The sequence below is a fragment of the Chenopodium album genome, chromosome 10 (assembly GCF_948465745.1).
Source record: "Chenopodium album chromosome 10, dcCheAlbu1.1, whole genome shotgun sequence".
In the NCBI taxonomy this organism is placed as follows: domain Eukaryota; kingdom Viridiplantae; phylum Streptophyta; class Magnoliopsida; order Caryophyllales; family Amaranthaceae; genus Chenopodium; species Chenopodium album.
The window spans coordinates 5,692,297-5,708,316 of record NC_137843.1 but is presented as its reverse complement, the minus strand read 5'-3'; the positions used below and the strand labels follow the sequence as shown (position 1 = coordinate 5,708,316).

General features: G+C 35.8%; 2 protein-coding genes across 2 annotated transcripts; one reads left to right on the top strand and one right to left on the bottom strand.

The window, feature by feature from the left end:
* Positions 1-1,397: 1,397 nt before the first annotated feature.
* LOC145563281 (protein mak16-like) lies at positions 1,398-5,713 on the top strand. The gene is made up of 9 exons (XM_081623727.1): positions 1,398-1,712; positions 1,813-1,928; positions 2,023-2,141; positions 2,248-2,345; positions 3,765-3,852; positions 3,930-4,055; positions 4,223-4,325; positions 4,493-4,632; positions 5,480-5,713. The coding sequence occupies exons 1-9, from the start codon at positions 1,651-1,653 to the stop codon at positions 5,555-5,557; spliced, it is 930 nt and encodes a 309-aa protein (XP_081479853.1). The 5' UTR covers positions 1,398-1,650; the 3' UTR covers positions 5,558-5,713.
* A 2,859-nt stretch (positions 5,714-8,572) lies between these two features.
* LOC145562045 (phytochrome A-like) lies at positions 8,573-15,559 on the bottom strand. The gene is made up of 5 exons (XM_081622201.1): positions 15,057-15,559; positions 11,804-13,875; positions 10,706-11,522; positions 10,252-10,542; positions 8,573-9,107 (listed from the first exon to the last, which is right to left on the bottom strand). The coding sequence occupies exons 2-5, from the start codon at positions 13,860-13,862 to the stop codon at positions 8,894-8,896; spliced, it is 3,381 nt and encodes a 1,126-aa protein (XP_081478327.1). The 5' UTR covers positions 13,863-13,875; positions 15,057-15,559; the 3' UTR covers positions 8,573-8,893.
* Between the last annotated feature and the right edge of the window lie 461 nt (positions 15,560-16,020).

Below are 16,020 nucleotides of genomic sequence, written 5' to 3'. Positions count from 1 at the left end.
GAGATTACATCTTTAAAATCAAAGGTGCAGATTAAATCTGTTACATTAGCTACCAAAATAGTGTAGACATGGGATAACCTTCCCTTGTATACCTTATACTATACCTACCATATTCATTTTTCTTTGCACCTTAACCCCAGCCAGATGCCCAGATCGACCTATGATAAGTCATTCCTTTACCGGCTTGACTCCAAAACTAATATATTAAAGAAGGGATGATCAACTCTATCCCATTAGACCTAATAATCCTGTTAGTCAATCAGAGGACTGCCTTTCTAGGACTGAGATCGACGGCTCCAGATCTACGTGAATGGAGGGAGGAAATTTTAAGATATGCTAGAAAGGGGCAGAGAAGAACGTTATTTATAGAGTATTCATTTAATATGCTTAATTTCTTTTTTTTTTTTTGAAAAAAAATAGGCTTAATTTCTAAAATACAGAAAATACATAGTACTCCTAGTAATGAAGAATTCCTTCTAGGCCGACTCTCACCTATCTAAGCGGGAGCTAGATTCAGAAATGGCTATATGCCTTCGTCGGAAGGTGTTATGCAATCATGCATCAATGCATGGCATTTAATTTAGAAGCATCATCAAGAATTCAAGAGTAGTTAGTTATTCAAAGTGAGTTGGAGATTTTAGTAAGATGAAGATTAAAGAATTATCGTGAGTTCCTCGTGGTAGCCAAGTTCCACTGTCATGCCTAGATCGTAAGCTTGATCAATAATCGATTTTGTGCTCAGTTCTATAGTTATAATTGCAACGTTTTGAATTACACATTGACAATGCACATCTTATGAAGAGGCGTGGTATAATGGACACTTGAGGTTTGGTTTGCTTGGCTAGAAAATTGCAACGTGACTACGGCCATGCCGTACGCTAAATTTATTCAACCCCAAGACACATGAACTTGACATAAGACATGGCTTGACATGACCCAATAGCCCCATCGCCATCTTTACTCTCTTGATCTTTCTCTCATAATCTCATCGATTATAATCTAACAAGTTTTTCTCCTCATAATATTATGTAAAAGAGTTTGAGTTCAATTGTAATTTGATTTAACTTGCATTTTTTTATCTTTGTAATTGACATGTATTGTGCACACTCGAATAATCAATTGAAAACTTTATATTGAATTATGATATCTGATTTCATTGTATGTGTTTGGAGATTTCGAACCCATAAAGGCAAATTCCTAAATCCTTTACTAAATTCAAGTACAAATTTTACTTTTTTGATACGGAGTACTCCATATTATTCTTACGATAAACTTAGTACATAGAAAATTTATTATTTAAAAAAAAATACAAAACACAAAACGATGTCGTTTCACTTGATTCTAAGGTTTATTGGGCAGTACAAAACCCTGGAGTTGCACAACGCTCCTCTGTTTTGGCCAACCCGCCGGACCAACTCACCTCGCACTCAGAAAATTTGCTGTCACAAATCCACCATTACAGTATACCTAATTTCTGTAAAACTTCAATATTTTTGGGTGTGAGAAAACTAAACTTTTCCTCTTTATTTCTGATATATTACCTGTTTACAAAACCCTAAACCCTAATTTTTCTTCCTTCAATTTCAAAAGTTGCAATTTTCCCTCTTTTTCAGTAAATTATTACTTGTTTAAACAAGCATTTGATCGAAGATGCAGCACGATGAGGTCATTTGGCAAGTTATTCGTCATAATCACTGCAGTTTTATGTCCAAGTATGAACCCTAATTTTCAAATTTTACCCTAATTTTTTCTTCATTTTCTGGGTATTGGTTTGATTAATTTATTAATTATTGCGTATTGTTGATGGGTTAGAATTGAAACGGGTTTATTTTGCCGAAATCCGTATAATGCGACTGGTATTTGTAACCGGAGCTCTTGCCCTCTTGCTAATAGTCGATATGCCACAATTCGAGAAGATAAAGAAACAGGTGCTTTATTGTTGATTTCTGTGATTTTAATTTGTAATTTTTGGTGGGTTGATTTTTATGTGAATGAAATTTATGCTATGGTTTGGAAATGCAGGGATACTTTATCTGTACATGAAAACTATAGAGAGAGCTCATATGCCTAACAAGTTGTGGCAAAGGATTAAGTTGCCGTTAAATTATGATAAGGCGTTCGAGATTATCGATAAGCATATGGTACTCAATTTCTGTTTTTCTAGTCTAAGTAGTTTGAAACTTTGAATTATTGATTGAACGCGATTTGTTTGGTATATATCGTTGATTTTGGGGGTGATGTTTCTAGATGTATTGGCCGAAATATCTCGTGCATAAGGTGAAGCAGCGATTGACCAAGATGCATCAAATGCGCATACGGATGAGGAGGCTTGCTATAAAAACAAGGTGCCCTTTTTTCTAATTTGACAAGCTCAAAGTTTTTCTTTATGTTTCATTTATTGTGGAGCTTCCGAGGCCTCTTTCGTGGGAGAGGGCCTCTATATTGAGTCATTGGGGTTAATGGTAATGGTTGCTGAAGATATATGTGTGAGAGCTTTCTTACAAGCATTGTGGTAATGATGCTGTTGATGTATATACTTAAGAATCATTTTCGAACTGTGACCGGTGTAGGTTCACAGTTATATGGGGGTTCCTCTTGTATTTATTTGTTTCCTATGCAAGGGAAGTGATTTGGTTGTTTTCCAGTGTTACTGTTATACATTTGTACTAATGATACTTGTGGTCTCGTACTCTCGTTGGCTATAAGGCCTGGTTTCATATGTAGTCATGAAGTTGTTGCCCCAGTTCTGGCAACTTCAGCGTTATATAGTCACAAGATTCTGTTTTCTCATTTGTTCATGTTTCGTTAAAGTTACTTATAACCTTTCTGATGTCATATTGTGTGACTTGATTTGGTTGTGTTTATCAAGAGCAATTGTTCTTGAAAATAGCCAGCAGACAAGATCAAATGTCGTGCTTTATTAATTTGTTTTGGGCTTGGGCTTGTTCTGACTCTGAGTTATGTTCTGTTGCCACTGTTTTGTTGACAAGGACCAGCAAATCAACATGACTCTTGTAATTATACTGACTTAACCTATCTCAGTAACTTTATAATAACTATATAGGTAGTGAAAATCATGCTTCCTGGACCTCAGTGAGATTTTTTCAAGAATTTTTAGATGTAAATAATGTAGTATTTTGTAGAGAGATGATAAAAGTAAAAATGAATACTGGTAATCTAATGGTGGAATGATTTAAATTGTATAGAATAGTTTGTGATTTTTGAAAGTATGGAATTCATATTAAGTTATGGCCTTTTTTAGTTGTTCCTCTAACCTAATAAAATTCCATATTAAAAAAAGATAGAGCTCTAACTGGACTGACACTGTTGTATGATTGTACTTTTTTTTTGGCCGTCTTTTCTTTTCTTCATGTGTGATGCTGTTTTTATCTTATACAAATATTTGATAGATTTATTTTCCCACACATTCTATGTTTGTAGAATGTATGTACACATATCATTACTCTGTAAGTTCTTTATCCATTGCCATAGATGCGCGGCGATGTAATTCAAGCATCAACCCTCTCTGTATTGCGGACTTTGTTATATACTTCGCATGCTATTAAATTAGAGGTAGGAAAAAAGAAAAGTTGTGCAACATTTCTTATTGGGCATATGTTTTGGGTTTGGCTCATAACGGATAAATTTTTTTCTTCGTTTATTTTACTGCTTATCTTTACCCTTGTGTGTGTGTGTGTGTTGGGGGGGGATTCTTGCCATGTTCTTCGGTCAGTAATAAATACTTGAGTTTTTATGTGTTACAGGGAAAAGATTATGACAACTCCTAGGAAGGAGATGAAGAGGGATGCCAGAAGATTAGACAAGGCTGAGATAGCTGCAGCAATTGAGAAGGTAACAATGTGTTGCTGCAGAAGGGTTTTGTTGTAATGGTCTTCGAAGTTATTTATATTAACTGGTGTTTGTTGCAGAAAATTGAGGAGGAATTGCTTGAACGCCTTAACAGAGGTGTCTATGATGACATTAGCAACGTTGATGAAAAAATATGGAAAAAAGTTCTCGCACCCCCTGAACAGGAGCTTGAAGATGATGAAGAGGTATGTTTTTAAATGCTCTTTTCAGGATGAAGAAAATATTGAAATTCCTCCCTTTACTCATATGTGGATAATGGAAATTCCAAATTTTAAAAAGCCGCGGATTATGAAGGTGCTTTTCGTCCAATTCTATTGCTAAATGACTTTATGTTGACCTTTGGATTAATCAGAATGAGGTAGAGTATGTAGAAGGCTTTGAAGATCTTGAAGAGGAAGATGATATGGAGGATTTTGGTCTTGCAATGAATGAACCTCTCAGTGATGATGGTGAAGGTAGCCTTTCCAAGCCTCTGTTCATTTTTTTATTGCATGTTGGCTTTATTTTGAATTCTGTTCATGAATAATCTGTTGGTACATTCTACAAGGTTTTTTTTTTTTTTTTTTTTTTTTTGGAAATTTATTTTAATTTTTTTTTTTTATAATTGTTATTTTTGGAACAGACAACGTGGATGAAGATGATGAAGATTCACATGTTTCTGATAAAAAGAGGAGCCGAAAAGAATCCAAATACTCTGCGAAGAAGATGGACAGGGACGAGCCTGTTTCCAAGTCAAAGAAGAAAGCAAGGGTTCTTGTTGAGGTATATTTTGCGACTTTTGTATGGTTCTTTCGGACGAGTATACTAGTAGATATGATTATTGCCCTATTTATATTGACAAGATAGTCATTTGATTATTTGGTTTCATAGTGTACATTGTGAACCACTACGTATAAGCTTAGCTCTTGCAGAACTCGCATTCATCCTTCTTGTGGTTAAATGATATTTTCTAATCGGTGTAAACTAATCTTTTTTCTGTATATGCTCTCTATCTACCATAGTTAAAATTATACATTTGAAAAATTCTGCATCTTATCTATGCACTCTGCTGGGAGGAAATTAGGGGCAACAAAAAAGAAGCTAGTTTTGTGTTGATTACAATGAAATGCTTTGGCATCATTTCACTGTATCCTCTCCTGTTTCTTCAAATTCTCCTCCCTTAATGATATGAAGTGGATTGAATATTTGAATGCAGCTCTCTTTTCTCCAGTTTCCTCGTGTTTTTTTCATATCTTCTATGAAACTTAGGGCATTAGATATTTTATGAAAGAACTCGGGGCTGTAATTTTTACTTTCAAAGTTATTACTTTGTGTTGCTGAATACCATGGTGTATGAGATCTCAATAATTCCCATCATAAGCTGTGTCCCTGTTGCTGGTGTCACTGTTTGGAACCTTCGACCAACTCTCTCTTTCGACCAACTCAAAAACATTGGTGTTGAGACTGTTGACTGTTGTGTGTTTCCCAAAGTTTGGTGTTTTGGTGTAGGTTCATGGCATTCCAGTAAAAGCCCGTTGTGCGCTCAGTTGTTTCAATACACACCTAAGACCTGTCATTCTCACATATGCTGATTTTACATTGAATCGTTGTTTGTTTTCCTTTTCTGCAGGTTGAACATGAAGATGCTGGAGAAGACAGACCGCAACTCACTGCGAGCTATGTAGAAAGACAGACTGCAACTCACTGAGAGTTATGTTCAATTTTGCTAAACTAGTTTAGGTTATGTGACAAAAGACTTATCACTTACAAATGAGAGGTGAAACTGTTGTAGGCAATTGTGATAGTTATTATGGATTTATTCAGTTTTGTGCAATGGTGGCAAATGCTCGAGTTTTTTTTACCATTTTAAATCTGGTACGGGAACCAAACCTCACTCTCTGAGTTACCTGATTTTAGATCAAGTACATCGTATAATTTTCTTCTCATCAATATCAATCAATATTTCATAATTTTTTATCCTTAGTATTTTCTACTAGTATTTTTTTTTCGTATAGTAATAATTTTTAATTTTCCTTAGATGTTTGGCAAAATTTACGCTCATTTGATTAACTTTCAAAACTTCAGAACGCATATTCACAAAGGACTGGTTGACTTTCTGGTAAACAAGTGCATGCTTGGCTCTTTCAAACAAGGAAACGGGTGTAGAATCCGTTCATCACCAGCTTTCAGTCGTTATCAGACTGAAAAACATGCTGCCTTAGTCTGCAGTGTGTAGTTTTAGGCTCCAAGCATTCGGCACCGTCAACTGCAGTTCCTTTCATTGGCGCGTGAAAGTTGACTGTGGTGAACATTCAGAACAAACACTGCTTATATGATCAAGTCTTTTCCATTAGACCTGATAAGCCCGTTAAAGGACTACCTTTCTTGAACATGGATCAAAGTGAATCGGAGGGAGTAAGGTCTGTTCTCTTCAGATTATTTTCAATTCAGTTCTTAATTTCCTTCTCTCATAAAATATTCAATTCTCTTGAGTTCAGTTTAGTTCAGTCAATCAGAACAGGTCCTAAATTTTAAAGTATGCTTGAAAGGGACAGAAAAGAACGTGATTTACAAAGTATTCATTTATTAGATAAATTTCTAAAATACAGAAAATTTATTGTAGTAGTAATGGTTTATAACTGTATACTCCCCCCAAGACCAACACTAACCTATCTAAGCGGAAGGCAGATTCAGAAATGGCTATATGTCTTCGTCGGAAGGTGTCACGCAATGCATGCCTTTGAATTTATATTATATTGAACTACGTATTATATTGTAGTTTGTCAGAGAGTTGGAGATTCAAGTAAGATATGAAGATTAAAGAATTCACGCGAGTTCTTCATGGTAGTCAAGTTGCACTGTCATCTTATGTGTAATTCTATTATACTAATTGCAACGTTAGGAGTTTCATGCTTGTTAATGCGCGTCTTATTATTAGGCAGAATGGACACGTGAGTTTTGGTCTGGTTGATTATAACTTTGTGACACGACACGTATTTGAATGGCTATGCCGTGGTTTGGACTTATCCAACCCCAAGATACATGAACTCGGCATAAGATAAGGCCTAAATTGCCCCAATGCCGTCTTTACTTATTTGAGCTTTTTCTCATGATCTGAAATTCAACAATAAATGAATGGAAATAAAAAGACACACAACATTTGATCTGGTCTGAATTGGTCTAAAATAGAATGATATCAACTTAAATAAGTTATGAACATAGCGAAGTTAATGAAACTTAATTGAATCGTACCTTGGAGCTTGGAATTTTTCCGGGAGATATTTACAAAACTAGTTTTCCATTGTTAAATAATATTTGAAGATAAGAGTTTGGATATAATAATTAATAATATCTACATTAGTAATTTAAAACTAAATAAACAGTCTGTCAGAGTGAGTTGGAGATCCTAATAAATAAGTTCCACCTTGATGCCTTGATCTTAATCAAATCTTAATAATGTATTTGATTAATTAGTTTAAGGGTAATGCATGTTACGTTGCATGTAATTTAATTAGAGGTCAAATTATTGTAGTATTATAAATAGGGGCACTCACCCAAGCTTTCATCTCATCATCATTCAGCAATAATAATCTACAAACTAAAATCCTGCTTAATCAAAAATGAAATATGTCGAGGTTATCTTAGTATTTACTACTGTTGCTGTCATGGTGACTCTGATGAGCAGCGTTGCGACTGCCCGTGAATTTGGTGATCACATTCCCGGGCAGCAGCAGCAGCAGCAGCAACAGCAGCTTCGTATATCAAACATAATGGCTGAAGCATTTCTCTCAGCAGGGACTCTGACTTGCATTGGAGGTGGCTCTTCATGCTTAAATGATATGAACGGGTGTTGCCCTGGAAACCGTTGCAAGATTTACATGTGGCAAGGAGATGCAAGGTGCGAGTGGTGCCCTAGTGCTGGTGGTACTTGTGGTGCCTTGGATCAGTGTTGCCCCGGATACACCTGCGACAGCACTTGGCCACTCAACGGAAAATGTGTTTAACGAACAACCTATGTCGTTGTACACGACTGGCCTTCACTAGCTAGTATGCTTTGTTTTCTTGCTTTGGTTTTCTCTATAGCAACCTCAATAAAATAGACGACACTTTGAGAGTGTGGGGAAGGGCAAGAGATCTATCTCTACCCTCAAAGTGTGATCCCCCTAGTGGGGATTGCACCCTAACCTTGTGTCTAGGAAGGTGCAATACTTACCATTAGGTCAAACTTAGTTTGTTACCGTACTAATTTTATCTTTGTTATCGTACTAGTTTTATCTTTGTTATGTGTACTTATACATCTGCTGTCATGTATTTATACGCTATGTTGTGTAAAAATTTGGAGTTATGTCTTCATGCTTATTTCTAATTAATTTTCAACCTTGTTTGTTTCATTTCTACATACCTACTTTTCTCTCAAAAAAAATAAAAAAAGTAAAATAAAATTGGGTTCTAACACTCTAAAAACAATTACCCATGAAATATAATCCACACTTATTTTTACAACCGACTTATAATGTCAATGTTCAAAAGTAGACTTTAGTAAATACAGTACAGTAGATTGCATCATAAAATACACCTAAATTGCTAAAAATAACTTATACGAAGTACTACTTGGATTAGAGCGTGAGATTATACGTTCATAATAAGTCGATATCTTTACAATAATGCCTGTAAAACTGTACGTACCTTAATGTATATATAGTTCAATGTGGAAAGTCTTGAAGACTAAGAATAATCTCCGAAATTATAATGGTAAATGTTAATACATCAGAGAAAAGAGAAGTACAACAAATCAAAGATAACCAAAGAAACTTGATATTGTTTTATTGAATATGTACATAGTTAAAGAAGGATGGTTCTTAGACAAAACAGATGAAAATTGTTAACAGAGAACTCTCAGGGAAAGTGATCGTTTTGCCTACCCAAAACTTGTAAATTCCTGTATGTTTTTTTTGTTTTTGTTTTTTTTTTTTTTTTCCTTTACGATCATCTTCCCTTTAACTGGTTAGGTAAACAGGAAATACTCAAATTTGAACTGTAAAAATCAATTCCTTGGTTTGTCATCAGCTACAGAAAGTTCAACAGAGATGATGAAAGTCGAGGATCCAGCTGATCTCAGATACTGGATATCTCCATTCATTAGCTTCACTAGCTTCCTGCTTATTTGCAGACTAATACCCTCTTCTGTTGCATCTCCGTTGTTCTCAAACATTTGGCTTAGCAATTCTTCTGATATTCCTCCTCCTGTATGTAATATTCTGAATCAAAACAAGTGATATTCGTCAGACTAAGATTTAAATCATCACAGAAAGAATTAGAACATATAACTTGATTGTGTAGAATAGAGCTGATCATGGATCGGGATTCAGTAAAAATTCCTGTCCAACCTCGCAAAAACAGGTCTAGTCATGCAATGTTAAAATTGACTGTACTGCAAAGTATGCCTGATCATTAGTGCTGGAAAACCAGGTCTGCCCAAAATAAGACTGGTCCAGTCTGATCAATTCTTAACAGCATTGTATCGATACAGAAAGAATATCAAGACAGAAACACGAGTAAAAATTATACCCACACAGATAACATGCTAATGATTATGGCAAAATTAGTGATATCATTATATTTGCAAGAAATAAAAGTTCGGAGATTATGTCTCCCTGTAGAACTTATCACTTTTAAATTGTGTGTTATTGGCGTGTTATTTGTATATTTTACTGTCAGCTCTATCAGTGGTTTTATTCCTGGTCCATCACTCGTTGCAGATAAGATGTAGACTGTTTTAGTATTCTCATGAAGATAAGTACACATATCTTATTCAGTTTGATTACAATTCAATTTCCTAAGAGAGAATTTTCAAAAGGTTTTGCATCATAAATCACACAAATCATGACAGCGAACAACAATATATTCGCTTTCCTGACAAAGATAAAGCTCCCACTTTACTTTGAATTTTTTTTTTTCTTTTCACCTCAGTTCAAAAGCTTTCGTCAGCTGAAACTAGATTTCCTTTAACCTTTCGTTGATTTCTAGAAGTATATCATGGGCCAAGCCACGGAAAAAAATAAATAAAAAACCAATTTCAGCATGGCACATTGCCCAGGCCTAAACTTTGCAAACTCAGCAAAAATCGAACCAGGGCAATTTGATTAGCTCTAACTCCAACTAATGCAGGTTTTGAAATGGTCAAGTTGTATGCAACTCGCCCTTAACTAGTCAAGATTAGAAAAAAGGATAAAGCAATTGCCAAAGAGGGTTGAATGATACACACATTCAATATGGCTTTTTTTGGAAGTTTTAGTAAAGGTGTTATTAATCAACTACTTTCCCAACAATAACAGAACTACAAAAACTCCATAAAACCTGGAATTATGTATAAAATAACTAAAGTTTTGGGTGATGCATTACCTGAATTCCAAATTAGCGAGCTGAACAGATTCTCCTATCTTATCCTTTGCCAAACGAACGGTAATTCCAATGTGACCTCCAGCAGGTGTAAAATTCACTGAAATTAACAGGAAATCTGCCAGGACTTGCTGTAGCCTTAAGCTATCCCCATACAAGGTCTCCTTCATGTAATCTTCTGCAGACTCGTTCTCTATTTGAATTCCCTTTTCGTTGCTCTTTGTCATCACCTGACTTATTGAGGCAACCAGTACATCTTGCATAGAGAACTCCAACATCTCCAGTTCAAGATAACTATCACAATAGAACATTGATATTTTACTTATACATAAATAAACTCGACTTTATTTCAAAGGATTGTTCTTAAAAAATCATGCTTCAATTTTCTATCGATTGAAAGCAAAGAAATTAATAACTCATTGAATAAGAGATACATGATCAGAAGTTAAATACATACCCATCAATGATGCTATCCAAGTCTGAATCTTCAAGGATCTTGTTAAGCTGGCGTTGGCATTGAGCACTTGTATGCAATAGCAGCCTTTGCTCATCTCCCAACTCTGTACCCTCAAGCAACTTCCTTGAGAACATAATTCCAGACAAAGGATTTCTTATCTGTCTTTTCATGTAAGATAATGCTTTTAGCCTCTTTAAAGCCGCTTGCTCAGCTAATCGTTGTATATGGAGTGCATGCTGCAAATCCTGACTAGCAAGCTGCAAGAAGCAAAACACGCCAGTGATTGAACCTTCACTGTCCAACTTCGGGTTCACACAAAGCAGGCATTCTATATATTTCCCACTACGAGTGGAAAACCCAATAGGGACTTTTTCTGTATCTCGGCCACTCATAGCACCATTGAGTACAACACCGAGGTTTACAAATGCCTCCTGATTTTTAAGACGACAACATGACTTTTGAGTCCCAAAAACTTCCCCAAGTAACATCTTGTCAATAACCTCCTCACGTTTATACCCAGTTAACTTTGACATTGCAGGATTCCATTCTGAACACCATCCAAATTCATCTGTTCCAAATATAGGAGGAATCAAGGGATTTGGATTCTGTACTATTGCTTTGTAATCACCTTCAATTCGTGTGAACTTGTCCATAACTGTTTTTTGACCAGTTATATCTTGAGCAATGAAGCACACCCCGATAACATGTCCATTCACATCTTTGCTTGCACAAGCATTTACAACTAAACTGATGGGGCCAGAGTCTACTATCGTCTGATGTCTTCTGATCTCAAATTGAACATTTTTTTCCTCTTTTCCTGATGAAAGTAAAAAAAATCAGTACTTAAAATGACTCTATTGCATAGTACATGTACACAGGAAGTCCAATCACAAGATATACCATAGTTAATAGCAAATCTAAGTAATGTTATTTCAGTTCCAGTTTTCATTTTTAAGACTTCAAATGCTTTACAGAATGTTGAATAATCAACTTCAAAAGAGCTAAGCTAGCCCTGATACTCTTTTGACATGACAGCTGAAATTAGATACCAAATAAATCTTAAATTAAATTCAATTGATAAAAAGTAGGATGACATACCCTGGAGAGCTAATTGCAACACATTTCTGACTATATCAATTGAAGAGTCTTCAACAAGTGCTCCGATATGTTTCCCAACAGCTTCTGCAACTGAGAGACCAGTCAGCTCAGAAATTTTAGTGTTCCAACCATTGACAAGTCCATCAGCATCAACAGCAAAAATGGGGACGGTGGCTGTTTCAATCAAGCGAACCATCTCACTAGTCACTGCTTCAAGCTCTCTGACACCATCAATCTTGAGATCATTTATTTTGGAATGAATGACAGATGTATTCAAGTCAGACGTTTCCCTATCCTTGAAAGCATTTCTCAAAATAAGCTGCAACGAGTGTATTGCATCCATCTCATAATCCTTCCAAGGCACACTCCTATTCTTCACAACCTCAAGGAATGCCTTAAATGATGATCTCGGGTGCATCTTTGCTCCATCATCTTTCTCACCTGGGTGATGCTTGGCACCACCCCACTTAATCTCTGCAGCAGTGTGGGAGCGGAACCAAAAGAGCATGTCTTTCAAAGTAATTCGCACAGCAGCCATCCCACAAACAGTATCAGCAAGAGAAAGTGCTCCTGGATACCCAGCATCATATAAGCTATCTGTGCTCAACCCTGTGGAATCCTTATGATCAAGGGACAGCCACATAGCTATATCTCTTATTTGGTAGTCTGTTGGTGTGGCTCCAAGTTTCCATATCTTATTGTTGTACAAAAGGACAGCTCCATCACATTTAATAAGGTCCATTATATTTGGACTTTGTGTCACTATACCTAAAGGAACATCCCTCATCAGCATATCACAAAGGAGAGTTTGAGTACGGAGGATTTTCTTCTCCAGGAACTGGTTCTCCAACTCTAATTCTTTATTTACATGGATGGCAAAGACTTGAGCTAGAAACTCACATGCATAGCGCAAAGGAAAAGGGACAAATCTAGGAGAGGTATGATGACATACAACTAAACCCCATAGCCTTTTCCTCTTCTGGGGCTGGGGAGCAGCAGAGCTATTGTTGTCATCATCCTCATCATTAACAACAACAGCCATAACCAACGACCCAATAGAGTTCATATTCTCCATGTATTGAGCATGACAACCATGTGGGGCCCTAAGAGTTGAACCACATAGAGTCAGATCAAAAGGAAGCTTCCCATCCTGCACCACCTGCACAAATTTTGCACGGCAATCACATATCAGACGGACCTTATTCTTCATGAACAAGAACCGTGCAGCTTGTGGAATATCAGTTGCCGGATAATGCAAGCCTAGATATGGCTCAAGGCCAGCCTTTGTAACCTCAGATATAACCTCCCCGTGATCATCCTCGTGAAATTTGTATGCCATTACCCTGTCATATCCTGTTAATTCAAACACTTCTTGAACCATGGTATCGACAAGTTTATTTAAATTTCCACTAGACAAAGATTGCAATCGAGTAATTGCTTTGGCTGCAAGCTTGTAAGATTGTAGGGCACCAGCAGCTGTCATTGGGACTTCATACGGCTTCACTGGTTCAAAATCAATGACTAAGCAGCCAGTCACCCTATGGATGATTGCATAGAAAGGCTTTCCAGAAGTCTTGCAATGAACTAAGATAGGATTTAGAAGAGAAACATCAGCAAATCCTAAGGCCTTCTGCAGTGCAGAAGCACTTGGAGCAGTGAATATAGTCCTTATATCAGTTCCAATCCCAATTACTGGATAATCACCTACACTTGGGACAGCATGACTAACCATAGTTAGCATATCAGGCGCATTCTCACTAAAGGCGATCACTCTGAAAGTCTTCTCATCGAGGGCAAGCAAGCATCCGAAAGGCTGAATCAGATTTCCTTTCTGTATCTGAAGAAGATAAGTTGAGGTGGCCTTATTAGACTTTGGTGGTGGGTTTCCTCCACTAGAACTTGTAGCTCGAACTGAGCTGGTGTAATCAAATTCACTACTAGAATCCTCAAAATCTGCATGAAGCTTTGCATCAACAATAGTCTGAGCAATAATCCTAGCACCATGTTTTGATTGGCCTGCATTGCTGCTGGAACCCTGATTTGATGCTGGCGAAGACATTATTTGACAAAATCTAATAATAACAAAAATAAAAACTGTTATAAGCTGCCATACAAATAGGATCCAAGATAAAATGCAAATCAAAGAAAGATGGAAGAAAATGCAACTTAAAGAGAGGAAAAAAAAAAAAAAAAATCAAGAAAATGCAACTTAAAGGGAAATAAAAAAAAAATAAAACAAAACAAAAGGACAAAACCATATTCAGAAATTCAAGCAGTAACAAAGATAAGTTGTGATTAAGCTCTTATCCTCCAACAGGAACTGCGGTCCATTCAGCATATACAGACATACAGTAAGATTATCATGGAAGAAGTCAAGAACATCAGTGTAAAACTCCTAGTGAAATATTACTGGATTTTGTCCAAGTATAACTGTAAATCTGAAACCATATCACTCTGATAATTTTGGTTTACTTTGGGACTTAATTTTTGCATACCAGTTATAAATCTGGACTTAATTTTGCATACCACAGTTATCATAATTTCTGTCAACTTCATCCTAAACGTTCAACTTCGGTTTATTTAGTTTAATTCAGCTAAATTCATTTCAAAAGAAACTATTCTCCAATTTGAACTTGCTTACAATTTTTTAATTCTGATTTGAACTTGGTAGCATCTTTTTAAATATATCTCCCTAAAATCCATTTTTAGAAAGTAACAAAAGGGGTGGTGGCAGTCACCCAAAACAGCTGAATAATTTCCCCCAATTCTTGAGACACAACTAATTCAATAATTACTAATTGCAGAATAATTCAGTTGAAACAGAATGTGACAAGTGCAAAAGTCCCCATAACAAATTACTGGAAAAACATACATTTATATACAACCCATAACACCATAAACATAAAATAAGATGGTATCAAAAAGAAATTAGTCTTAGTACTTACCCTTTTAAGAAGATTCAGAGTGATAATCACAACTTAATCATACATATTCCAAAGTTTTCCAAATTCTATAAACTAGTACCACTACTACCTCTACTAAGTCCGGCTTTAGTTGTCACATTACTCATTCAAATTACACTGTCAACGTCCTAGTTAATTTCGGACAGAGGGGGGGGGGGGGGGGGGGGGGGGGGGGGGGGGGAGTAAATCATGTACTTGACATATAGTATTAAACAAAAAAATTAAGCTACCTAGTAAAATATGCAGAAACAGAAGATATATAAGTTCAGCAGAAAGGATCAAAATCTAACCTTTCAGAGAAGCAAAGCTTCAAACTGAAGAAGACCCAGCTAGAAAATCTGAAGTGAAGCTGCAAAGTGCAAAATACCCAACAAGCAAAACCACCTTAAAATAAAAAATGGACAATTTTTTCAGCTTAAATTCAACAAACCCAACTCAACCCACTTGACCCAGATGCTAAATTCAAAGCTTCCAACAACAATTCCCCAGAAAAATTTACTCAAATCCCAAAATTTATCTCAACAAAAAAAACAAAATTTGGGGTCTAAATCTTTGGATAAAAGAGCAGATTTTTCAGCAAAAGAAGCTAATCAGATGATCAGAGAGTAACACCAACCAAAGCTAAACATGTAAAAGAGTTTTGATTCGTCATTGTTGGGAGTGTAAGTGTGCAAATTGATTTGGGTATGCGTCAGATTATAAGTTAATAGTATAAAATTTATGGGGAGAAGAAGAAAATTATGTTATTCTTCATTTTGGTATTGAGATTTGAAGAAGTAGGCGCAGCATCAAATAATTGTAAAAAGAAAAAACTTGTAACATGGGGTAGCATTACTAACTTGAGTAATTTATGTACGGATAATGTCTAGAATGGGCTTCTATTATCCTTACTAGTGGCAACTACTGTGGGGTCACTTCTTGTCTAGGAAATAGTATTGTATTATACAAATCCATCTACATAATACTGAGTATATCTTATTTTACACGTAAATAAGTTACCCATATAGATCAAACAAAGCTTGGCTTATTTGGTTAGTGTTTTATAAAGATTTAATGAACAAATGGATTAATAGGGGTTATATTACGTTAAGTAGTTATCAATTACACCTGATAATTGGATGAGTCGAGATAAGTCAATCATTGATAGTAAATTGTCTAATTAATGAGGAAGAAAAAGAAAAAAAAAGACTTTGTATCATGATAATTCTTTACAATTTTCATCAGCAAAAGTTCAATTAATCAAATTTTATATAT

What these genes read in the sequence shown, in the direction of transcription:
- LOC145563281 (XM_081623727.1), top strand. Translation starts at nt 1,651, where the DNA reads ATGCAGCACGATGAGGTCATTTGGCAAGTTATTCGTCATAATCACTGC. An exon ending in CACTGCAGTTTTATGTCCAA is followed by an intron (nt 1,713 to 1,812) that starts GTATGAACCCTA and finishes TTGATGGGTTAG; the next exon opens with AATTGAAACGGGTTTATTTT. An exon ending in AGATTATCGATAAGCATATG is followed by an intron (nt 2,142 to 2,247) that starts GTACTCAATTTC and finishes TGATGTTTCTAG; the next exon opens with ATGTATTGGCCGAAATATCT.
- LOC145562045 (XM_081622201.1), bottom strand. Translation starts at nt 13,862, where the DNA reads ATGTCTTCGCCAGCATCAAATCAGGGTTCCAGCAGCAATGCAGGCCAA. An exon ending in TTGGATAGCATCATTGATGG is followed by an intron (nt 10,543 to 10,705) that starts GTATGTATTTAA and finishes CTATTGTGATAG; the next exon opens with TTATCTTGAACTGGAGATGT. An exon ending in CTCGCTAATTTGGAATTCAG is followed by an intron (nt 9,108 to 10,251) that starts GTAATGCATCAC and finishes GTTTTGATTCAG; the next exon opens with AATATTACATACAGGAGGAG.